This window comes from Heteronotia binoei, chromosome 10 (assembly GCF_032191835.1).
Source record: "Heteronotia binoei isolate CCM8104 ecotype False Entrance Well chromosome 10, APGP_CSIRO_Hbin_v1, whole genome shotgun sequence".
Classification (NCBI taxonomy): Eukaryota; Metazoa; Chordata; class Lepidosauria; order Squamata; family Gekkonidae; genus Heteronotia; species Heteronotia binoei.
The window spans coordinates 82,149,796-82,175,741 of record NC_083232.1 but is presented as its reverse complement, the minus strand read 5'-3'; the positions used below and the strand labels follow the sequence as shown (position 1 = coordinate 82,175,741).

Below are 25,946 nucleotides of genomic sequence, written 5' to 3'. Positions count from 1 at the left end.
CATCAGGCCTTATTAGCACCATTTACCATCAAGATGCTCAAAGAGCCAATGGGTGCCCTCTCATCAGAATAATGAGAATCAAAGGACCTCCATTATCGAACTGGATCAACAACACCACACCGCCTGCTTAGTCGGCAAGCTAATTGTGGATTAAAAGGAAGACAGTTAGGCTGGTTAATTAGCTGTTGGGTATGCAGCTCTCTCCTCTCTGTGGAAGAAGGTTTGCCTGTCTCCTCAGGAAGATGTGTGTTCAGCACCAAAGAAGTCCTTTGGCTGATTCTTTTGTTTGTTTGCTTGTTTGTTTGTCTGGGGCAGTGTAGCGAGGGCACAAAAATACCCTGACAGGAGTCCTCATAATTAAAGCCTTTGTGATTTGCAGGAAGGTAAGTTGCCTCCATGAGGGTTTCCCCCCTCTAGGCAAAATGAAGGGGGGACCCTCATGGAAGCAAATTACAAGCCCAGGAAAAACTTGTTGAAGCTTGGAAAAGTGTGACAGTGCAATCCTAAAGAGAATCACTCCCTTAAGTGAATGGGTTCAGAATGGGTGTAACTCTGCTTAGGACCGCACTGTGAGTTGGCTCTTTCAAATGCTAAGCAGTGCCTGGATGCATCATGGGTTTTAAAAATACAGAGCCTGCTAGTTAGAATGATGCAAATGTGTTTGATTTATAAAACTAATATTGGGATTCTCTTTAAATACCCAATTGTTACAAAATGGCGGACTTCCAGTAACCAGCCTGTAGCTCTCATTTAAAAGGCTGACCCCAAAGTCATTGAGATTGCCAAAGAGTAAGCAAGGAAAGCACTATATTTAAACAACAGTATAGGTTGCATGATGCTGTCTTCTACTGGGTCAGATCAGTGGTCTATTGAAATAAGTCTGTTGGCAATTTGCCAGAGTCTCAGGCAGAGGTCTTTCACATCACCTGCCACTTGGATCCTTTTAACTGGAAATGCCAGAGGTTGAACCTGGGAGTTTTTTTTATCAGTTATTGTTGCAGTGGTTTTTACTCATGTTAGAGATTTTTAGATTCTTTGTGAAGATTTAACACCATCAGCAAAATGATAAAACTTGGGTGACTGTTCATAGAATAGGGAACTAAAATACAAAAGGGGGATTCCTTCTGTCACAGCGAAATGTAAAGGGGAACAGTGGCTAGGCTTGACCAAAAATAATAATGGAAGATGTTTCTTTGCACAAAAACAGAGCTAGCCTGGCCCCCCAGCTAAAGCATGCAAAAAAGGGACCCAAAATCGAACAGCCTTGGAGAGGAGCAAGAAAACAAAGTAGTAACAAGGTAGTATGGCCATCCCATCTAACACATATTAGTAGATACTATTTGCCGAGGCCCAGGTGAAGACAGCATCTGAGAATATCAAACCATAGAAGCAAAGATACGATTCACAGATGGGTGTGTTGATTGAGTACCAAAAGATATTCATATGTACAAGAAACTTGTAGTATAGATTTTTGTATAGATATTACGATAAAAAATAGCAGGAATGATCCAACAGTTTTTAAAATATATTTTAAGAAGACATTTCAAGTACAGAAAACCTTGTATGGCGTTTCAAGTGATAAGATAATGAGTTAGCCAAGAATCTCTACCCTTATCACGTGGGTCAGTTATCTATTGTTAGGGGGTGATGCTAAAGATCCTATAAATAGGAGAAGTTGGACTGATCATCAGCTTTCTTCCCAGAAAGAGCTCCTTGCCTGTGATCTGCTTATTTTATCTGAATTGATTTTTTTAAGAATGTACACCACCCTCAGGGCTTTTTTTTTTTGAGCAGGAACGCACAGGAATGCAGTTCCAGCTGACTTGGCACCAAAGTGTGTGGCCTAATATGAAAATGAGTTCCGTGTGGGCTTTTTCTACAAAAAAACGCCCTGGCCACCCTGAACCCTATTCTATAGGGGAATGCAGTTTAAAATTTAAATTTAATAATAAAATAAACATAGTAAATAATTTGGGGGGTAAGGAACTTTTATGGACTTGTGTATTGCTCTCCTTTAAATTTCTATATAATAACGATGGATCGATGGTATAATGTTTTGTTGACTTAGTCAGGAATGCAACAATTACACTTTAATGAAAGCTTAAAATGGAAGCAGAGATTCCACCAGCAAACGGCTATACCTGAATCAGGCCTGACCAAAGTCATCCAGTCATTGTAGAAGCAGCCGCCAGCATTAGTGAAATAGAATCTTAGGATTCAACACAAGTTCTGTGTTTCTGCATCTCTGCAATTATTCAGTCAGATGTTCCTGATGTCCAGTAAAAATTATTCCATTTTTGGTCACATGATCATTTTTCATGACATGATTGGCTGTATTTTGAAGGACCTTTTCTGTCACGGCTCCCAAATCTGTGAATTAACTCACAAAGGAAATTCAGCCATGGAGCTGAAAATTTTGTTTTGAATTAAATTTTTAAAAGCTTTATAAAGGCCAAAACACACATTAAAACAGCAGCTTTTAATGTTGCTTCACAATCCCTTCTCCATTGCAAAACAGCTGTGGGGGGCAGCACTTTGCAACAGGCTGGGAACTGGGATAGAGATATTTAACCCTTCCCGCCACTGCCGCCAGCCACTTTATCGCTGAAACTTGTATAATGTAACATATAGTTTGGCTCCAAGATTCTTCTATTGAGAAAGGTATCTGAATATTGCAAAGAGCAAATGTGGATTTCTCCTGTGGGGCTGTCTATACCTTTACTGTAATAATTAAAGGGATGTGTGTTTGTGTGTGTGATTTTAGGGTGAAAAAAATAACATTTTAACTTGATGTTTGATTTTATTGTCACTGGATTTTATTCCTTTGCAAGGCACTTTGAGAGGTACATATTAAAATAATATGTACTTTGAGAGGTACATATTAAAATAATTTTAATAAAATAATAAAGAAGTAGATACATTATTAGCCATCTCTCTCTCTCTCACACACACACACACACAGACTCATTCTCATATCCTTCCTTTTGGGGCTGCAGAAACTTGGGGTCAAATGAAATCTTCACATTCCAAAGAAATGTTTAAAAACCTTCATGTATATAGGTCTGTTATACAGTATGAACAGTATACTGTTCCGTGTTTCACAAGACTAGGATCTCATCCTTTCTGTAACTGGACTTGGTGTACAAAATAAATATTCAGACCTGCTGTGGAATCCAGGATGCCATTTTATTCTTGCAAAGGACTAATGTGTTTGGCCAACAGTTTACCAACGCAGTCCAATTACTTCCCTTCCTGGGAGAGCCAGAAAGAGGTGGGGGAAAACTCCCTTCTGCTGACAAACTGTCATAGTTTTATATCTCAGAGGCTTAAATTTACGTCCTACACTCCTCGTGCCTCCTGTGAGAGGAGAGTTTGCACTATTTCTGGAGCACAGATATAAACAAGCAAGCTTTCTAGATGGAGCTGATCTGACTATGAGTTATAGGCATTATAACCAACTTTTCTTCCATTCCATCCCTAACAGAAATCTTAATAGGCTTTTGAGAGCCTCCATTTAAAGCCTGCTGCATAAAATGATCCTTTGATGAAAAGGGATTGAAACAAGGGTTAAAGTAGACACTGAAAGGTTATTGTAGAGGGCACGGTGGTCGTGCAATCCTCCTTTAATATGTGTGGTGTGCACCTGCGATAAGATGATTCATTAGATAAGGCCTCACTTTGACAAGCTCCATCGTTCAACCCTTGAGGTAGTGATGGAACAATTCTGTACCCACCCAGTAAATATAACAAGGTCAGCATTTTTTCCCTTGTGGGACTTAGATGGGGAGTGGGAGTTCAGATTGCATCCTTGTTTATGTAATAATAATAATAATAATATAATAACAATAATATAATAATGATAATAATAGTAAATCAAAACCCCAAACACTAAATCTGATTGTATCCCTTTGTAATATTTTATTTTTAAAACTAGACAGAATTTTTTAAAAATGTACCTTCTGTTTCAATGAAATACTTTGACGGTATTAAGTTATGGAGAGATGAAGAATTTATGGTTTCTGCAGTGTTGAATGACATGCCAAAAACTGCGAGAACACAAATTTACCATCACTGATTTAAAGAACAATACCCTTTTTATAAATGGAAGCTTCCAAGTTCAAGAGATGAATGTTGCTGCTTCCCTGTATCACTTTTAACAACAGATTGAAGAGACTTTGGGGTATTGACTATTTTTTTGTATGGGTAACAGAAAATTTTAAAATATAATTGTTTTTTTCCCAGTATTAATGTGAACATTTTATGCAGTGAAATAATAACCAGAGTAATATGACAAATAAGGGTTACTTATTGCTGATCGCTGTGGAGTGGTGGTGGGAGAAGAATTTTTAAAATCTGCTGGTTTCCTCTGTGCTGGTATTATCACTTCAGGGTACAACCTGGAAGTGACAGGGAGTATCTCTAGGAAGTGCCAGAAATTCTGTGGTACAGCCATAAAGTTTCCAGCAATTCCTAGAGGTTCCCATGGTCGCTGCCAAGTAATACCCAAAAGTGACATAGTGATGTCACTGATATCACCTCTCCATGTTCCCCCCCAACTTATGTCAACCCTATGACAAATGGGCCCTTTTGTTCTTTCTGTAAAGTGAGGCCCCTTCATGATTCCTGCCTCCACCTTCTTATTCTTCTCCAGGTCCCTGATGTGAGAAAATAATTCTGAGAAAATTGGGATGAGAGTTCTCAAGGGGAACATAAAACTGATGGATGTCCTGCAAGGAGGTACAGGAAGGCCTTGCCTTTGAGCAAATGGCCAGGTCATAGTGCTACACACCCAGAGGCAGTCTTGCAAGTAGGGTTACCAAGCCTCAAAGTGGGGCCAAGAGTTCTCCCAGAACCGCAGCTGATCTTCAAAATACAGAAATCAGTCTCCCAGAGGAAATGGCAGTTTAAAGGGCAGACTGCATGGTATATCATAGAAACAAAAATCCTAGATTGATACCATATATAAGCTTAGAAACAAAAGTCCGAGATCGGTATCATATCCAAGCAGGGTTAACAGGAAAGGCTAATTAAGGATACATATGAAAAACAGCAGGCTAATTCCCACTAAAGCAAGGTACTCTTGATAACTAAATTTTAGGCAATGTACCGGTAGCTTGGAACTAGTATGACTGAATTTCCTGTAGTGTTTGCTGAATATTCCTATTCCTAAGGATTTCAGACCGATATGATAAGTGATATGCATGCATAGGATTCGGCTGAAATCTTAATGGATTTTAATAGGAGAGTTAAGCAGGAGCAACGGCAGGCCTTAAAGTGGCTGGCCAGCCTTTGCTGGATCCTGCCTTTTCACACTAGTTCTCAAACCACTTCAGAGTTAATGCTCATTTCAAAAGGGGTTGGTGTCGCTGTCAATAGCTCTAATCCTGCAGAGCGTATTCCCAAGCAAAAGAGAACTTTCTTGGTTCTGTTCTGCTGTTACAGAAAAATCACAAGTGTCGAGGAAAGCTTCACAGGTGCCAACACTCAAAATCCTGATGTCCATTTCTGAATTGCTTTGCAAGCTCTGATTTTTTTTTTAAAAAAGGATTCTTCCAATTCCACCTCAGCAAGCCTAAACCCTTTGTTCTTCCTCCCTTTTGCCAAGAAACATTATTTATTTATTCCCTCTCCCAATATATGTGCAGCCACAAATTGCTGTCATGCATAAGGTATTTGCTGCTGAGCCCAAGATCAATATGCCAAAGGAATTCACTCTTTCTCTCCATCTTCCACTCACCTGTCCTTGTGCATTAGTGACTAGTTGACCTGTGACCCCCTGAAGGCCGGAGAGTGCATTGCCAAAGGCCTGCGAGCTTGCTATAGAGCCCATGGCCGCTGCTGCCGCCGCTGCTGCTGCTTGACTTGCTAGGGGATTATTAACCAGCTGGAAATGGGAAGAAAAGAGCAAAGAGTGAGGGCTGCTGTGCTGATAGCCAGGCAGCTGCTACACACCAACACACTGCTAATTGACTTCATGCGATCAACGGGACCGAGAGGTGCCAATGAAAGCTCCAGTTGTTTCTTGAGATCCTTTTGCTCTGGGTGGAGGCATGCCTTTGATAATGCATAGAGCAGCCAGCATGCGCTCTAAAACCTTTGCAGGGTTGCCAACCTCCAGGTGGGAGTTGGAGATCTGGAATTACAACTGATCCCCAGACTACAAAAACTGCTTATTTATTTTTTTAAAATTATCCCACTTCTGGATAAAACGGCTGCTTTGGAAAGTGGACTGCATGGCATTATACTCCACTGAGGTCCTTCCCCTTCCTAAATGCCACTCTCTAGGCTCCATCCTCAAATCCCCAGGTGTTTCCAAACCCTCCATTTAAGAGTTTCTCTGATATCAAGCCAAACTGATTCTGTGTTCAGCGGATCCATGGTGGTCAAAGAATCTTTTCCAGTGGCAGGGAGTTATTTACATAGGTGCATTCAAATTTGCAGGCTGCCAACTCTTGCCCACAGTAATAGGGGTCCAGGCTGGAGTGCACCACATACAAAGAGCCAGTAAACAGCGTCAGCCTACAGCCAGGAAGACGCAGGCTAAAATTGTGCAGGGGCAAGCTATTTATCATGTTCTGAGCTCTTCAGAGGAAGAACAAGGCAAAAAGCACAATAGATGGACATTTGGATTAATTCCGGAAATAAATGACATCCCAAGTTATCTGGAATTGCTGAAATTCCAGCTCTGAAATGGGAAAACCCTACACACTAACTGTCCTCTCCTCCTTTTATGGAGCCCTCACCTGGATGGTTCAGGCTAGCTGGATCTTGCTGGATCATGGAGCTAAGCAGAGTTAGCTCTGGTTAAAACTTGGATGAGACACCACCAAGGAAGTCCATGGCTACTAGGCATAAACAGGCGAATAGTGAAGAACTCTGTTCATCTCTGGCCTTGAAAACTCTATGAGGTTGCCATGTCAGCTGCAACTTGATGGCACTTTCCCACCACCTTTTATAGAAACAGCGATACTATACGTGAAAGTACAAAATTTGAGTCCAGGAACTCCTTAGAGACCAATGAAATTTCCCAAGGTATAAGCTTTCTTGAGTCCAGGGGCACCTTGTCAGGTATCTGACAAAGTAAGCTCTGACTCCTGGAATCATACACAGTGGAAAATTTGTTTGCTCTTTAAGGTGCTACTGGACTCAGATTTTGTTCTGCTGCTACAGACTAGCATAGCAAGCCACCTGTAACTACACACGACAGTGTTACACTTGAAGCTGAAGCCCAGGAAATAGACGTTACAATGGTCTGACCTAGGAATACTCTTTTATTTTTATATACAAACTCCATGGGGTTACACAAAGGATAGTTGTTGACAGGGCTTTTTTTTCTGAGGGGAATGTGGCAGAATGGAGTTCCGGAACTACTTTGTAGAAACAAAATTCTCAAAAAGTGTTTAAGCATTCATGAGGGGCACTCATGTGTTTCTCCTTCATTTCACTATTCAGAGTTCCGGCACCTCTTTTTCCTTTTTTGTTCACATAACTATATTGTCTTACTGAGGCAGGCACAAAAAGTGGTGTAAAAAGTATTCTTTGAAATTAAATGTTCATGTTTTACCCTCTGAGCTTTCTTTCCAAATGTCTCAGTGTTAAAAGCAAATGAGATGCTTTTCCTATCCCCGTACTTCTCACAGCCCACTGAGATTAGGAAAAACATAAAATGAGGAGGATGCGAAAGATATAGAATGAGAGAGAAGAGGAAGTGGCTCATTGGTTGATACTGAAGACAAGTTGGTTGAACTTGCTACAAAAACTTTTTGCAGGGGTAACAAATGGAAGTTAGAAAAAGTTTGGATTAGAGAAGTGTTTGGTTCCATGCTACATAGCGCCTTCTTCCACAGTGCTAGTAAATTTATTTTTAAAAGAAAATAAGAAGATAGAAGAAGATATTGGATTTATATCCCGCCCTCCACTCCGAAGAGTCTCAGAGCGGCTCACAATCTCCTTTACCTTCCTCCCCCACAACAGACACTCTGTGGGGTGGGTGGGGCTGGAGAGGGCTCTCACAGCAGCTGCCCTTTCAAGGACAACCTCTGCCAGAGCTCTGGCTGACCCAAGGCCATGCTAGCAGGTGCAAGTGGAGGAGTGGAGAATCAAACCCGGTTCTCCCAGATAAGAGTCCGCACACTTAACCACTACACCAAATAATTCATATTTATTTTATGCATTGCTGAAAAAAAGGCATTCTATGCATCCTAGGAGGTATTTTGAGGAAGCGATGCTTATAATAAGAAAAAAAGGGAGACAGCTGTAGAAAAAAATTTTTTAAATGAAAATATTGCTGGAAGGAAATGAAGGCGGGGGAAGGAATGGATTGGTATGCAGAGGGAACATAATGTTCATGATCTCTGGTTGCAGTCTGAAGTGAACTGCAACTCACATCGAAATGGATGTTGTTAATCTTTAAGGTGCCATTGGACTTTGTTTTACTTGGCTAGCAATAAAGGCAGGGGTCAGTGTTTAATTTCTAAAGAGGGGGATGCTGGATTTTAATCTATGAATATAAACTCACTTGGTAAATCCTACTTCTTAGTTCTAAATTATGGCCTACTGGGAATCCATCAACTATGGATGAAATCTCTGCACTTGTTCAAAGGCAAGTTGTTATTTAACCTCTGTGCTTTACCATTATACATGGGTGGTTCATGGCCCAAATGTGGCCACTGGTTGCTCAGCCTTCCTCCCAGTGTGTCAGACATAGCAATTGCCCAGCCCTCAATCCAGACTCTTATACTGATGAAAGGAGGAAATGGTGGAGGGCTCTAAAACCTGTTTGAAATAGCAACTTAGTGTGAGGCTGATGTGGTGGGAAGCAGGGCAGTATCTTAAAGCTAATAATCTAGCCCCCCACCCTGGCCAAATATTCAACCAGAGCCACTTGGAGACCTCTCCCTTCTGCCTCCAAGGTAACCAACATCACGCTCACTCACTGGAAAGGCAAAGAGGTGGGAGATTTCAGAGCTTTCCCCAGTGTTCAGGGCCTCAATTCAACTCTGGCAGCTGGTTAAACAAACTGTTCACCTTGGAGCTGTCTGAGGTCCTGTAACTTCCCTTCATCCAAGCCTGGCTTCTTGAGCTGTAGATGAAAACTGGTTTGTGCTGACACTGCTATGACCTGCTTCCACAAGAACTTGGGAAGTTCATCAGGGAGAACACTAGGCCAGAAAGCTTCACTGACATCCAAGTTTCTGACCCGCAGGAAAATGTAGACATCGGTGTGCTTTCAAACCAGTGACCCTCCACATACATTTTGACCCTCCACATACATAGGTACCCCTGTGAAAGATTTGAACAACTGTAATGTGAAGACAAAATGCAGGATAAGAAAAAAAAATGAAATAAAAAAATCATTAACATTTTTAAGGTGCACAGTATTTTCTCACAGGAAATTTGTGATTGTCTTCAAAGATTATAATGACTGATTCACAAATCAATTAATGTTTTCCTGCTAAGCTCAGAAAGCCTGTATTTGTGCTTAAATTCAATAATATGTCACTGAAATATGCAGAACACTGTATCAAAATGGCGCTAACTTGCCAGGGCCTTTAAAAATAGCTGGTTTTTCAAAGATGCCTGCTCATTACATACATTTGTCGTGGTTGAAATATTTGCTGTCTAAATCTACTTAAAATCAAATCTACTGGTCTCAAGAATAAGAACTGATATGGATATTGCTGATGCAACCTGACTTGACTCAATATGAATTGACACAACCTGAGGTGATGGGAACATCACATCCCCTCAGACACATCCTGGATTCACTCATTACATAGCATAGATTATGGATTGTCTCGAGTCATTTTGATAGTTGGTATGATCAGAGTGGGAATTTTAACTTGGCTGTTCCCAAAATAGTAGACATAGCAAAGGATTGTCAGTAGAAAGCAGTTAAAACAGGAAAGTGTAGCCACTTTTTAAAAAGTGTTTTTCTCCCTTGTCTTCTTTATGAAGACAAAATCCTCAGATGGAAGAAAGTTAAGAAATGCTTTTGAGATTCAGTGCTGTCTCTCTGTGTTCATAGAAAGGGGTACTGATAATCAGACTGGGTCATGTTGGCTGGATAAATATATAAAGCAGTAAATGATTAGGAAAACATTGCATTTTCCCCCAGGCTGATAAAATGATCTTATGAATGACAGTCAAGTAAATGAATAGCATAGTAGGTGGTGGGAAACAATTCTTATTGTGCTATATGTCCTCTACTCCACCATCTTTGCAGGTATAAGTGTAGTTTTTTCCCCTTTCTTTCCATCAGTTGGGCTGTATTTTGCTCTCTGTTTCTCTCATTAAGGTCCAACCATACACTGTTTTTAGTGTACATCTGAGAGTTAAAATAGATATGACACAGGAGAAAGATAAGAGGGAACGTTTAACGTTTAGTGTTGGGAGAAAACATAGACATTGTGGGAATTTCAGAAACTTGGTGGAATGAGGAGAATCAGTGGGACACGGTGATTCCTGGATATAAGTTATATCGGAAGGATAGGGAGGGAAGGGTTGGAGGTGGGGTGGCTCTGTATGTCAGAGAGGATATACGGTCCAGTAAGACTGAGGTCAGAGAATTAGATTCCCTTTTAGAAATGCTTTGGGTTGAAATAGAGGGCCCAAAAGGAAATTTAACTATGGGTTGAAATAGAGGGCCCAAAAGGAAATTTAACTATGGGAGTTTGTTATCGCCCACCAAATCAAAAGAGAGAGGACGATTATAATATGATGGAGGGATTAAAGATAGCGGCTAAACGTAAAAACTGTGTCGTAATAGGTGATTTTAACTACCCGCAGATTGATTGGGTCAATATGTGTTCTGGTCGAGAGAAAGAGATTGAGTTTCTTGATGCTCTCAATGACTGTGCTATGGAGCAGATGGTCTCAGAACCTACCAGGGGTGGGGCGATCCTGGATCTGGTCCTAAGTAATGCCCAAGACTTGGTGAGAGACGTAAAAGTGATTGCGCCGCTTGGGAACAGTGATCATAATGTTATTGATTTCACCATTTGTATAAATAGGGAGTTGCCCAAAAAGACCGCCACAACCACATTTAACTTTAAAAGGGGTAAATTCTCTGAGATGAGGAGGCATGTGAGGAGGAAACTGAAAGGAAAGGTAAATACGGTCAAAACCCTTGGGGAAGCTTGGAGACTATTTAAAACTATAATCCTAGAAGCTCAGATAAAATACATACCACAAGTTAGGAAAGGCACAAACAGGTATAAGAAGAGGCCAGCATGGTTAACAAACAAAGTAATGGAAGCTGTAAAAGGTAAGAAGGACTCCTTTAAGCGGTGGAAAACCAGTCCAAGTGAGATTAATAAAAGGGAACACAGACAGTGGCAAATCAAATGCAAGACTGTGATCAGGCAGGCAAAAAGGGACTATGAGGAGCATATTGCAAAAAACATAAAGACCAACAATAAAAATTTCTTCAAATATATTAGAAGTAGGAAACCAGCCAGGGAAGCAGTGGGGCCCTTGGATGACCATGGGGTAAAAGGATTACTGAAGGAGGATGGGGAAATGGCTGAGAAGCTGAATGCATTTTTTGCCTCCGTCTTCACCGTGGAAGATGAGAAGTGTTTGCCCGCCCCAGAACCACTAATATTGGAAGGGGTGTTGAAAGACCTGAGTCAGATTGAGGTGGCAAAAGAGGAGGTCCTACAACTGATAGACAAATTAAAAACTAATAAGTCACTGGGTCCGGATGGCATACATCCGAGAGTTCTGAAAGAACTCAAAGTTGAACTTGTGGATCTTCTAACAAAAATCTGTAATCTTTCATTGAAATCTGCCTCCGTTCCTGAGGACTGGAAGGTAGCAAATGTCACCCCCATCTTTAAAAAGGGTTCCAGAGGAGATCCGGGAAATTACAGGCCAGTCAGTCTGACTTCAATACCGGGAAAGTTGGTAGAAACCATTATCAAGGACAGAATGAGTAGGCACATTGATGAACACGGGTTATTGAGGAAGACTCAGCATGGGTTCTGCAAGGGAAGATCTTGCCTCACTAACCTGTTACATTTCTTTGAGGGGGTGAACAAACATGTGGACAAAGGAGACCCGATAGATGTTGTTTACCTTGACTTCCAGAAAGCTTTTGATAAAGTTCCTCATCAAAGGCTCCTTAGAAAGCTTGAGAGTCATGGAGTAAAAGGACAGGTCCTCTTGTGGATCAAAAACTGGCTGAGTAATAGGAAGCAGAGAGTGAGTATAAATGGGCAGTCTTCGCAGTGGAGGACGGTAAGCAGTGGGGTGCCGCAGGGCTCGGTACTGGGTCCCATGCTCTTTAACTTGTTCATAAATGATTTAGAGTTGGGAGTGAGCAGTGAAGTGGCCAAATTTGCGGATGACACTAAATTGTTCAGGGTGGTGAGAACCAGAGAGGATTGTGAGGAACTCCAAAGGGATCTGTTGAGGCTGGGTGAGTGGGCGTCAACGTGGCAGATGCGGTTCAATGTGGCCAAGTGCAAAGTAATGCACATTGGGGCCAAGAATCCCAGCTACAAATACAAGTTGATGGGGTGTGAACTGGCAGAGACAGACCAAGAGAGAGATCTTGGGGTCATGGTAGATAATTCACTGAAAATGTCAAGACAGTGTGCGTTTGCAATAAAAAAGGCCAATGCCATGCTGGGAATTATTAGGAAGGGAATTGAAAACAAATCAGCCAGTATCATAATGCCTCTGTATAAATCGATGGTGCGGTCTCATTTGGAGTACTGTGTGCAGTTCTGGTCGCCGCACCTCAAAAAGGATATTATAGCATTGGAGAAAGTTCAGAAAAGGGCAACTAAAATGATTAAAGGGCTGGAACACCTTCCCTATGAAGAAAGGTTGAAACGCTTAGGGCTCTTTAGCTTGGAGAAACGTCGACTGAGGGGTGACATGATAGAAGTTTACAAGATAATGCATGGGATGGAGAAAGTAGAGAAAGAAGTACTTTTCTCCCTTTCTCACAATACAAGAACTCGTGGGCATTCGATGAAATTGCTGAGCAGACAGGTTAAAACGGATAAAAGGAAGTACTTTTTCACCCAAAGGGTGATTAACATGTGGAATTCACTGCCACAGGAGGTGGTGGCGTCCACAAGCATAGCCACCTTCAAGAAGGGGTTAGATAAAAATATGGAGCAGAGGTCCATCAGTGGCTATTAGCCACAGTGTGTGTGTGTGTGTGTATATATATATATATATATATATATATATATTTGGCCGCTGTGTGACACAGAATGTTGGACTGGATGGGCCATTGGCCTGATCTAACATGGCTTCTCTTATGTTCTTATGTTCTTAACCCTTTCCCCAAACCCTGATTCCTCAGTCTAAATTATTCTCTCCTCCAGAAAATGTTCTTTGGCCCACAAGGGGAAAACTTGTACATTTAGTCTCTACTAAATAGCAGCCAAACAGTAGTACTGGGGTTGCTCTACTGCAATCCTAAACAGAGTTATGCCCTTCTAAAATCCATTGATTTCAATGGACATTAAAAGGTCTAACAAGGTACCCTGTTAGAGTAGGAGAATGGTGTGTGGAATAGGATAAGCAATCCTTACCCCTTGCTATTTCCCTGACTTGCATTCCCACCTCCTTAAACCTGTGAAACATCCTGATTACAGACTTCCAGCATCACATATAATGCAACCCTAAAAATGTTTTACAGGTATATTTAAATTTGAAAAGTGACTTTGCTTGTCAAATCAGGGGAGGAATGGTGGAACATGGATCAGAGCTTTGAGTGACAGCATGAGGATTACTAGTAAAGCAAATTGCTAAATAGGTTTTTGATTTTTTCTGACTTTTTAGAACTCTCTACTGGGAATTGGTCAAAATGTTGCAATTGGCACAATTGTTCCCTTTGAAAATTCTTTAGTGCAATTTGCTCCACCCCCAGAATGATATGTTTCTGGAATAATTATATGGGGGGCTAAGCCTAACCAATCAGGGATCACGGCAGCTAAGCAATGTTACTTCTCTGCTACTTTTACATCACCTAGACCATGACCATCCCAATAGTAACACAGCATCTGCTGACTCCTAAAACTGAGCCTTCATTGTATGAGGACCAATCAATTAGTTGTGATACTTTTACAATATTTGCTGATGATTTTGATACTGACTGTAACATAGGTCCCCTTGAAGAAGGCCTAACAGACCACCTGTTCTATTTATGGATCACTTTGACCCAGTTTCCATGATGGATGTTGAAAAGCTCCTGGGATCTGTGAGGGGCAGTACCTGTGCCGTGGATCCCTACTGATCCTGGATTCTAAAACCATGCACAGATCAAATCAGGAAATCTTTAGTATTCCTTATAAATCAACCACTAACTAAGGCACCTTCCCTTGATCATTCAAAGAGTTATTCATCTGCTACTAAAAAAAAAAAAATCCCTACAGAAAAATGATGTACCCAGTTATCACCCAGTCTCTTCACTCCTACACAAAGGGACTGAGAGAACAGTAGCAGACCAACTCCAGATCTTCATGGATAACACATCAGCTCTAGACCCTTTTCAGTCTGATTTTAGACTGAGCGATGGGATGGAGCCAGCTCTTTTGACTTTAGTGAACCATCTCCCTCTGAATGTAGACAAAGGTCAGGCCTCCTCATTGCTCCCATTGAATATAGCTACTGCCTTTGACACAGAGGACCATGTCATCTTGTTGAGATGCCTGGAGGCACAAATAGGCATCAAGGGTTGTGTGTTGGGCTGATTCAAATCATTCTTCATGGACCAGACCCAAAGAATTGACTTTGGGGACTAGATAGCATAAATGTGGGATCTATTTTGCAGGGTCCCACATGGCACAACCCTATCCCCGTTGACTCCCTCCGTGTAATCCGCCTTAAGTCCCAGTGAGGGTTATAAATAATGCAAATAAATAGCATGATGTGTATGATGACATCATAATACCAGATAGCCAATCAGATCTGACAACATGATAATTTCAGTGAAGGCAAGTGAGGGCACTGTAAATGAATAAAGGACTAATTTCCTCAAAGAGTGTTGAAAAATGCCTCCAAAGCACAGTATGGAGTAGCTGTAAAAAGTCAAATAATATACAAACAGTGCTTTGTAAATGAAAATATAATGTTTGTTTTGGTTTTCAGTTGTCACAGACTGCCGTTATTTTGTTGTACACTGGCGGATGTGCACCAACAGGGATCGAGTGCCTACAGCATGCCAATGATCTTGCTGTCCTGGTGTTGTATATGAAAGGAATGTCAAAGGATTAATACTGTAAGGCAGCAGAAATTGTTTTCACACAGAACCTCCTTTTCCTTCCTACACACTTTCATGGGATTCAGTGCCGGCAAGCCACCTACTGCCAAAATGAGCAGTAAGTCCTGATATAGACGCCTCTCTGTCAGGGGTCTATTAGGGATGCTGCAGAGGGCTGGGGGCCGGTTCTGTTTCAACCCTTGAACAGCAAGGTAATTTCAGATGGAGTTTTGTTAAGCTCCTTAAAGAAAAATAGGAAATGGCACGCCATCTGAATTCTGGATGTTCTCGAAACCTTGATCTGTTTTGTGCAGCTGTTATCAGCAAGCCACTCAAAATGCAGTGCTTCCATTCATTATGCTGGATCATAGAATGACAGACCTGGAAGGGGCCATACAGGCCATCTAGTCCAGCCCCCTTCTCCAGGGAGGGTCAGCCAAAAGCATCCTTGTCACCCTTCGCATTTATCTATTTCATTCTCTTTTATTTTGCTAATTTTTGTTCAGTCAAAGGCACCAATTACATACCATTGGAAACTGATGGGTACTACAGAGTACATTGCCAGGCCTGGCCTGATTCTGGCCAAGAGAACTTCTGCCTGACTCAGCCAGCACAGTGTACCTCAAGGGGGTGTTTGTGGATTTTCAATCCAAGCAGGGCTTCATGGACATGGACAATAGTGTCTGACTCTTGCCATTCTTTCTCAGTAACATGGGTCCAAACAAACAAAAGGCAGCTTAGAAGTGGGCAAGTCCAGCCTCCCCATGAAGACCTGAGTGGTGGCCAGAATACGAACACTTGAGCAAGAAGTTAACAGCTGCATTTTCCATAAAGGATCTTCTAACCTTCTTCTTTTCTGATTTGGTTATCAGGGTGGAAACTCTACAGCAGGGGCCCTGGGTGGGGGGCAGGGGAGGTCAGCTGTTCTTCCTGATTAGAGTTGCCAGATAATGGCTTGCACCTGGCAGGAGATGGGGTCATGGGGGGCTGTGGCAATATGTAGTGTGATGCCACTTCCAAGGCAAACTGGAAGTGATGTCAGGTCATTCTAGGAGTTGCTAGAATAGCATGGTAAAATCATGGAGATGTCTGGAGATGTCACTTGTGGGTTCTTCTTGTAAGTGACATCATGTGCATGTGATGTCTGTGATTTAAAAAAAAAAATTCTCCCAGCACCCAAAAAGGCAGCACCAAGAAGGTCAGGTTGCAGGCATGAGGTTTCCTGCTCTAGTGGAATATTTGGCAACCTTATTCCTGATGCTGTGGCATTGTGCACTGCCATACTATAATCTCCTGCCGCTGCACCTTCAATTCCTGGAGCAGTGGTGGCGGCCTCAGGGCCACAGGAGCTGACTAGCCCAGGTACTGTGTTTCCAGTGGGTAGCCCAGGGTGGCACTATTGAAAAAGGGACTGCTTGGCAAAGCGGCTAGCTTCTTGGTTGGGAGGGCATCTTCTGTTGCTTTAGAGCCAAAGGATGCATCAGTAGAGAAGCCCCCAACTCCTGATGCTGCTTCGCAGGGTGTTAGGGAAAATGTGCTGAAGAACATGATATCATTGCATTGATATAATGCTCTCAGTTCACCCTGGAAAGCCTTCACAGACTTGCCAGAATCCACTGGTGCAACATACACAAGATGTTTAGCTCCTGCCTTTCTGTTCAGCAGGTTTTAGGGAAGCCATCAGTTCTGAAGTCTATGCCGCGCACAAGCAGTATTGCCCTCACTTTAAGAGCCCTTATTGTCCTGATGAAGACTAGACAGTTGTGTCAGCAGTGGTTTTGATATGGACCAAGCCTCTCTTGGGGTACCATTAAATTTACTGGCATAGAGCAGGCTAGGTACAATGCTTAAGGAGAGCAGTCTTGGAGGCCAGGGGAGTTTATATCCTCCCCACCAGACAGGACATTAAAATATAGAACACCTGTATAGGGGTTATAGGATTCATGTCTCTCCTGAGGATTGTGACATCTATCTGGCTGATCTCTGTCAGTGCCTACGTTATAGTCAGTAGGTAGGGTAAGGGGAGTTAAGCTAGGCTAACCCCCTTATTTAGCAGGGATAGGATGGGTTGCTCAGGCTAAGTAGGGAAAATTAGCAAGCACCTTGAGGGATTGGACACAATGGAGGGTCATTTCATGAACAGTCCAGCATATTCCTTTCAGCAAAGTGGGCTGGGATTAGGAAAGAGTGCCCTTGGTACTGGGCTGCATTGTCCCAAAGCTGGTAGTGGCTCATGGCATGTTAGGGGCGGGAGGAGGAAGCCTGGCACTTCTTGGCACTTTCCATGTCCCGCTGAGGATAAATAAAGCTGGAGGAATCACTAGCCAAGTTTGGAGCCAGGGTGGATTTGCCTAAATAAAGCCTAGCAATGCGTGTCCCTTAAAATACATTAACGCAGCGGTGTCAAACGTGCAGCCATGGGACAGATGCAGCCCATGCAGGACTCAAATCTGTCCCCCAAGTAACTTCCTTCTCCTGCTTCCTTTTCCAGGGCTGCTGCTGGAGGTACACAGTAGCTTGCTTCCCCCCTTTCCAGCTCCCTCAGTGGATCTTTGAATCCTGTTTCCTGCCTCTTCCTTCTCTCCCCCCACACACAGAGGAACACACAGAGTTCTGTGGCTGCTTCTTGCTTCATGCAGGAGAGATACAAAGACAAGTTTTTTTCTCTCTCTCTCTCTTTCTCTATCACACACGCAGCTTCTGCTTCCTTCTTCCGGGCTGCTCCTCCTCTTATGGAGAGGAAGGGAGAGGGAGGAAAGAGAGAGAGAAAGCAAAGTTGGAGTCTGATGATGACCAACAATGCTTTACTCCAGATATAAACTTTTGTGTGCAAGCACACTTCTTTAGAGGGAGGATGGGTGGAAGGATGGATTGTTCTGACAATTGCAATGTACATTGAGGAAATTATTTTTGCTTATTTTGAAAAGTTGTTGCTGGGTTTTGTTTTTTGTTTTGTTTTTTAAAAAAAGATTGGATTTCTCTGTTCCTAAAAAAGGTAAAGGTAGTCCCCTGTTTCTTGCATAAAGACCTTGATTAGGAATTAGAACACTTGGATTGGTCCTTATATCTTGGAGAGTGGAGTGATTTCAAATGTCAAATAATAATCGCACACATTGGTAATGAGACAGGAAAACCAGCTCTCAATTCAGTCCAGGAGGGTGCATTGTCTTAAGCTTCATTATCAGTTACAGTCCAGCAGTCTCTTTTTCTAATCTCCCTTTGAAATTCCTTTGTAAAACCACAGCTACTCTTAGGTCAGTAACTGAATGTTGTGATTTCTCATGTCAGACTTATGTCCATTTATTCTTTGCATCCTCTGGGATAGAATCGAGACCTAGGTTTCCTGTCTCATTACCAATGCTGGTATCTCCATGTCTACTGCCTCCCAGCATATCACATGTAATCCAATGAAGTCTGCTATTGTCATTCACCTGCTATTGCCATCTGACATTTGAAATCACCTTTATAACGTTTATATCTCCGGTACCTCATGTTACATTTTATGGCACGCTTGGCCCAGCCCAACAAAGTTACATTTATGTCAGATCAGGCCCTCGTAACAAATGAGTTCGACACCTCTGTATTAGCATATTTTAATAAATTGTTATATAGACCAGCCATTTAAATAAACTAGTTAAACCCATATTTGTCTCTCATGGCCTTATTTGAGGAGTATGTATGTGTGCGTGCCTGGGACAATGTCTTTTTCCACAACAAAATCTGCTAACCACCTGAAAATCTGTACGTTTTTCATTAAACCCCGCCCTGAGCCTGCTCCGGCGGGGAGGGCGGGATATAAATAAAATTACCTACCTACCTACCTACCTACCATTATTGCTTTCCTGTACACAGAATCGTGCCCTTCCATAAGGCATTGTTGATAGACAGATGAATTTCTTCATGTATCAAATCTTTTCTACTTTTATCTGTTGACCAGAATCACACAAAATATTTATAGAACCTTTAGGCAATCTTTTACACTTTATAAAACAAGGATTTTTTTGTGGTAAAAATAATATAAGGTCTAAGCTTTTCTTAGGTCTGATTCTGATTTCTTTTGGATGGGAGAAAACATGCAGCAAGCACAATGAAGTCAATGTGTTTCCCCCCTCCCTTTCTTTTAAAAACAGTCTGAGTGTATATGGAATTAGGCTCCTTAGCCTCATATGTACTACAGATAATAACATGGCAAAGCCATTTAAAATCCTTGATGAGTTTGATGTTTTACTGAGGTGCACTTGCTATTTGTCTATGCTTAGTGTGGTTCCCCCCCCCCTGCCATTTTGGTGTACTTCGGAAATAACTCTACTGAGAGAGCTGTCTAAAGTCACCACGAGAGGAGAACAACCCAGTAAAATGTAAGGGCCTTATTCCTTCTTATTAAGGTCTCTCCTCATAGTACTGTAACACTATGGACTTCAGTGGAGTTAAATCACTTGGATATGAGCACGAAGGGAGATATTTTTTACTGTGTGAGGTGCTGTGGGAGGAATCATTACTATCTCAACCACAGTGATGTTTTTCTCGGGCTCGTGGTCTATATGGACACGGTAGTTGACGGTGCACTTTTGCATCCCCCTCAGATCCCTTTTTCATTTTGATTTGTGGTCACATATTCAGACCTGAGGTGTTTTAAAGCCTTATATATAAGCAAGCTGTGTTTTTTTTTTCCTCGAGAAATGAAACCTCATAGCAAGTGGTGCTCATGTAAACATTGTTATGTCTACATGGATTTCAGTCTCAGGAACCTTGACACACAGTAACTTGTACAACCTCAATTATGCTGGTGAGAGCTCAATAAAGGCAGACTTTGGCAGCAAAAGGCATTGCCTGCTTGTACAACAGTTCAAATCCTTTCCTTGTAATGCAGAACAAGAGCCAAATTTTATCCTCTGAACTAAGAGGAGAACATGACCCTATGTAGTTAGCATAGGGGGGAAAAAACCTCAAGGTAACACTCTGAAAACATGGCAGAGGTTCCTGCTGAGAAGAGCTACTACCTTGGCAAAACTTCCTTTTTTATCTCCCACAATTCTGTCTCTAATTGTAGCTTTCTGTAAATGTAAGTGATGCAGAGGCTGAAAGTTCACAACCAGCCATGGTTAATCATAGTAACATCACTTTATGCTAGGTCTCTACTTGGAAAAGCATTACCCCCCAAGTAACAGTAGAACTGGTTTCTGCGAATATAAACTTTAGTGAGTGAAAAATGATAAGAGATCTCTTGTGCTCAAACTGAGAGAAAATGTGTAGTGTTTAAAATAATTTGGATTATTCTTGACAAGGTCATCATGAGATATAATATTATAGCCTAAACTGCACTCTGAGATTAGAGTGAGATAGAAGCATTTTGCCTTAATGGCCGTATTTGAATCCTTGTTACTTCTGAATAAAATAATATGCCAAAATGACCAATTCCACAACTCAAATGACCAACTTGCACAGTGAGGGTCACAAGTGGCACAGGGGAATCCACACAGGGTTAGTTATGGCAAAGACTAGGCCTGAAGAAGTGTGTGTGTAACACACAAAAGCTTATACCTTGAATAAAACTTTTTTGGTCTTAAAGGTGCTACTGGACTCTTACTTTATTTCACTGCTGATATGCTGCCGCTCACGGGACTATACAGGGTTGCCAACCTCCAGGTAGTTAAAAACACAGACAGAGGTCACTCTAGATTGTCATATAGTGTTGTTGTTATTGTTATAGCGTTATAGTGACCACAATTACTAAAAATTTCATGCACTATAATTCCAAATTTATAGGTGAAACATAGAAGAATATATACATTAAATTATGGAACACTCTCAAAAATGTCTTAACGCACTAGAAATTCACAATACAAAATAGAATCCCATTGTACAGGAGGTCGACTTCATATCCTGCTTTGAAGTTCCTTCCAGCAAAGGTACACTCCACAGTCTTTTTTCCATGGAGATCACTCCAGTAATTTTAAGCACAATCCAAATGAAAGACAACTTCAAATTCTTCCTCCTTCAATTATTCCAATAAATTCTTCATATAGTACATTTACAACCAACATCAAAGTCTTATAACTTTCTTAATAGGCAACTGCTCAAAGAACGGCTCAAGGCCAGTAATTGTGGTCATTATAACCCTGTGGGTTGTTTCCATTTTGCAACCTCCAGGTAGTGGCTGGAGATCTCCTGCTTCTACAACCAGTCTCCAGGCAACAGAGATCAGTTCACCTGAAGAAAAAGGCCACTTTGGAAAGAGGACTCCACAGCATTAGACTGTATTGAAGTCCCCCACCCCTTGCCAAACGCTGCCCTCTTCAAGTTCCACCTCCAAAGTCTCCAGGTATTTCTGTCAGAAGCTGGCAACCCTTGAACTAGAGGTAAAGCCATTGCCAGGTGCTTGGAGGGGCACGCGTGTTGTTATAGGCATGACATGGTATAATAGTTGATGTAAGTTTTATGTTTGTTTATATGCTGCAGAACCATGTGCCATTCTGGGAAAAACGTGATTATTCAGTTAGAGATGGCAGACTTCAGCACTGAAGTAATGTTGGTTTGGAAAGTATTTAAATGTTTGGTGTGATAAAAAAAAAATCAATATCCCGCTTTCCCCTTTGTTGGAGTATATTATAGGCACATTCTAGAGTGTCTGTATCTCATCCTGGGCATTTAACTTGTGACTTATTTGTCATGAACTCCCCTCCTCCCAGATGTAAACTTTTAAGTCATAACATCAGCAAAGAAAGTTTTTTGGAGGGTTTGTACCTAGCAACAGGGAAGTAAGAGATCCGGTTGCTGACTCTTGGGGAAGATAACAAAAGGCCTGTGGGGAAAGGCAGTGAGGGGCATTCTCTGTAAGACAGCAGAGGTGACATATGAGAAGGAGTTACTGGAGTGGAAGTGCGACTGTTTTGATGATACTCTGGCTTATATGAACAGCTGACACTGCAGTGTGAAAGGGTTGCTGGCATACTAGTTAGCTCTCTTTTCCCTCAGGCCTTCTCTTAAGCTACTGCTGCAGGGAGGAAAAGTTGGTCCTCAGAGCCTCTCTGTGTACACACCAAATCAACAGTGATTCTTCTCCAATATCTTCTACTTCGCCTTAGAATGAGCAAATACAGCCTTTAAAGGGGACTTGCAGAACTCCTAGAATCACAGCTGATCTCCACATGACAGAAATCAGTTTCCCTGGAGAGAATGGCTGCTTAGAAGGCTGGACTCTGTGGCATTATATCCAGGAATTGCTTTGTAGAAAAATAAGCGGTGGAGCTCATCCAGGGATTGTTATGCGGCTGCACCTACTATTCCATGGACAAGGTGGGGAGGAGGAAGGGGAACCCTCAGAAAGGTTCAGGAGCTGTGCTCCTGTGAGCTCCTGCTGAATCCAAGGCCTGATTTTATCCCACTTGAGTTGCCAATCCCGAGATGGGGGGCAGGGGATCTTCCGGTTTGGAGGCCCTCCCCCTGCTTCAGGGTCATCAGAAAGCAGGGGGCGGGAGGGAAATATCTGCTGGGCATTCTATTATTCGTTATGGAGACCAATTCCCATAGGATATAATGGAGAATTGATCTGTGGGTGTCTGGGGATCTGTGGGTGTCTGGGATGTGTGTGTGTGTGTGTTCTGATTTTCAAGATAGAGGCACCAAATTTTCAGCATAACATCCAGTTCCTCTCCCCAAAACATCCTCCAAGTTTCAAAAAGAATGGGACATTCCTATGAGCCCTCAAAGAAGGTACCCCTATCCATTATTTCCAATGGAGGGGAAGGCATTTAAAAGATGTGTGGTCCCTTTAAATGTGATGGTCAGAACTCCCTTTGGAGTTCAATTATGCTTGTCACAACCTTGCTCCTGGCTCTACCCCCAAAGCCCCCAGACATTTCTTGAATTGGACTAGGCAACCCTATATCCCACTGAAGTCCCTCCCTCTTCAAACTCTACCCTGGCATCATAAACTCTTTGATTACATTTTCCTACCCCCAGAATGGACCAAAGTTTAACATGAATTTAATAAACTGATAACTGAAAGGAAAAGCAGGATTCTTTGTAAAATTCTCACAAGTCTCTTTTCCCTGCCTTGAGGGCCATGTTCTGTAGGTATATTATCTACATAAGAAATGTAGTACACTGTTTCAGAGCTTCTCCTATAGAATCTTTGAGAATTGTACTTTGGTGAAGGTGCTGAAGAGTCATGTCTAACCATACTCCTACTTCATTAACTGAATTTAAGCACCCTTGGTATATTTGGAAGATGCAGTCTCCTGTACAATAGTTTTACACATTTCTAGCTTTCTTCTTTGTCTACATTGTTTGAGTGTCCAGTTCTGGAAATAATGCCATCTCACTCCCTGGTTTTTAACCATGCTGTACTTTAACTCCAACTGATTGCCTGAGATGGGCATACTGAAATGTCCACTAGGATTGGAACATTGAACTAAGTATTTTTGTTATGTATTGCACCTCACTGTTGCCTGAGACAGGCACTCTGTCACGTTCTCAGGGTGCAGCAGGCAGGAGTCCAAAGCCAGTCCAAGATCAAAGTCCAGGAAGTCAAGCAGGAGCCAAGTCATCAATGCAGAATCACAAACCAAAATCAGAAGTCAATATCAAAAGCCAAAAGGTCAGGGTGCCAAGGAATCAAACAGGTCAGGATTAGGAATCAGGAAGGAGCGTAGATGCAAGCCACAGAATAGAATTGTTGCTTCCACAAGTTTACCAGGTCCTAGGTGGGAGCTATATGAGAGTCTCAATCAGCCTGCTCCCTGGGTGGCAGTGACTCTGCTAGAACTCAGGGCTGAGAGATGTGAAGCATCAGCGTGCCTTATGTCTTTGCTCTGAAAGTTCTTTCCGGAGCCTTCTTCGAACTCTTGAGATGGGAGGAGGAGAGCTTGGAGGAGGTTGATTTGTCAACAGCTGACACTGGTGCCTGGAGAGTGATTGATGGGCCAGCTGCTGTTTGTTCAGTTGAGGAACTGGCTGGCAACTCTTCCAGGTCTGTTGACCCTTCCAGTTCCTCCTTGTCAGGGCTCATGACACACTCCATGCAAACCAGGATCCTGAAGCCTGGAAGAACTGACCAATCAGGATGCTAGTCATGTAGCAACTTGTAATAAAGAGATGCAAATGAAGGATTCTGGAGTGAGCCAATAGGAATAACTGTTGTCTGCTAGGGGTGTGTGGTTAACCATGGCTAGATTGTATATAGTTGCAGTTTTGCCTGTGTTCCTTTGTGACTGTTTCTTCTTGCAATAAAGTGATCTTGGTTGATTCAGAGCTCACTTTATTTCAATTTTATTTTTTATTTATTTATTTATTTATATTTCGATTTATATCCCGCCCTTCCCACCGAGGTGGCTCATTTGGGTTGACTATTTGGGTTGAAAACAAAATCTTATACTTACACTGACCCCAACCCCTCTGATTTTCATTTGTTGCCCTTTAAAAAATGGTAATGATCCATTAGTCCTGCAACCTGTAACACAGAGCTTAACCAGATGCTTGGCTCTTTTCTGCTGAAATTAATGGGATTTCCAAGTAAGTACTTAATATTGGTTTGGAACAGGGCTTTTTTTTTTTTTTTAGCAAGAATGCAGTTCCGGCTGGTTTGGTGTGGCCTAATATGCAAATAAGCTCCTACTGGTTTTTTTCTACAAAAAAGCCCTGTGTGAAACAATGATGATGTCAGGGGGTGTGACCTAATATGCAAAGGAGTTCCAGCTGGACTTTTTCCACAAAAAGCCCTGTGTGAAACAATAGTGCTATCAGGGGGTGTGGCCTAATATGTAAATGAGCTCCTGCTGAGTTTTTTTCTACAAAAAAGCCCTGGTTTGGAACATGCCTAAGTTACTGTCATATCACAGTATGAACTTGAAGCATTAAGAAACTTGACCTGACAGCTGAATATTTGGTGTAAACAAAATCTTTCCTAAACTCGTCTCCATAGCAAACAGTGGAATCCATACTTTTAGGAACCGCTTTGAGATTATTTAGTAAATTTTATATAATAATTTTGTAAAGACATAGCCTTTGTTATTGCATCCACAGGAAGACAATATAATTATGTCAGGTTATAATAAATCATAACCTGATGAAATCAAATCCTATTCCAATAAAAAAACCCCAATTCTGCAGTCTTCTGAATATCTTCTTAGTCCACACTTTGAAGAACTTTTCTAACTAACCAATAATCCAAAGTACTTTGTAAACAGCTTATTTTGGAGAGAAATGTCTTTACATCTAAAATCGGATTCACATTTTACCCAGTAATCAAGTTGAGAGAACCTACTGAGTAACACTATAGTGATTTTCTCTTCTGGTTTTTCTGCTTTTCCTGGAGGATTAAGGTCTGGAAACTCAATTTGTTCTTCTAAATGTACGATCAATAAAAGGTGGCCTCTTCCTTGTAGGATCATCGTTTTGCCAAATCTCAGACCTTTAAAAGCACCCATTCATTTACTACGTGCAAGTTATCTGCGCCGACAGGAAATAAAATCTACATTCAATTAATCAAATAAAAAAGTTTGGTTTCATCATTACTTTCTGAAACAGTGGTTGAAGCTCTGTACATTATAAAAGAAACTGTTTTATTGTGCACTAGTGAGAAACCATTCATCAATTTGAAAGGAAAAGAAATTGCATTTTACTTTTGTAACATTTTAATATGAGGACTGATAATTAAGACATATAGCCTTGGCTAATGCTTTGTACATAAAGTTTGGTCCCTCTTTAAAGATTTAAGTCCAGA

At 41.7% G+C, this 25,946-nt stretch overlaps 1 protein-coding gene across 3 annotated transcripts in view; it reads right to left on the bottom strand.

The window, feature by feature from the left end:
* POU6F2 (POU class 6 homeobox 2) overlaps nucleotides 1–25,946 on the bottom strand; it is a 446,425-nt gene that overhangs the window by 40,193 nt on the left and 380,286 nt on the right. For 2 of the 3 annotated variants that reach the window (XM_060247655.1, XM_060247654.1), the window contains exon 7: nucleotides 5,738–5,884. The exons of the other annotated variant lie outside the window; for it this stretch is intronic. In XM_060247655.1, coding sequence (XP_060103638.1) covers nucleotides 5,738–5,884 — 147 coding nt within the window. The remainder of the gene's footprint in view (nucleotides 1–5,737; nucleotides 5,885–25,946) is intronic. 3 annotated transcript variants of the gene reach the window in all.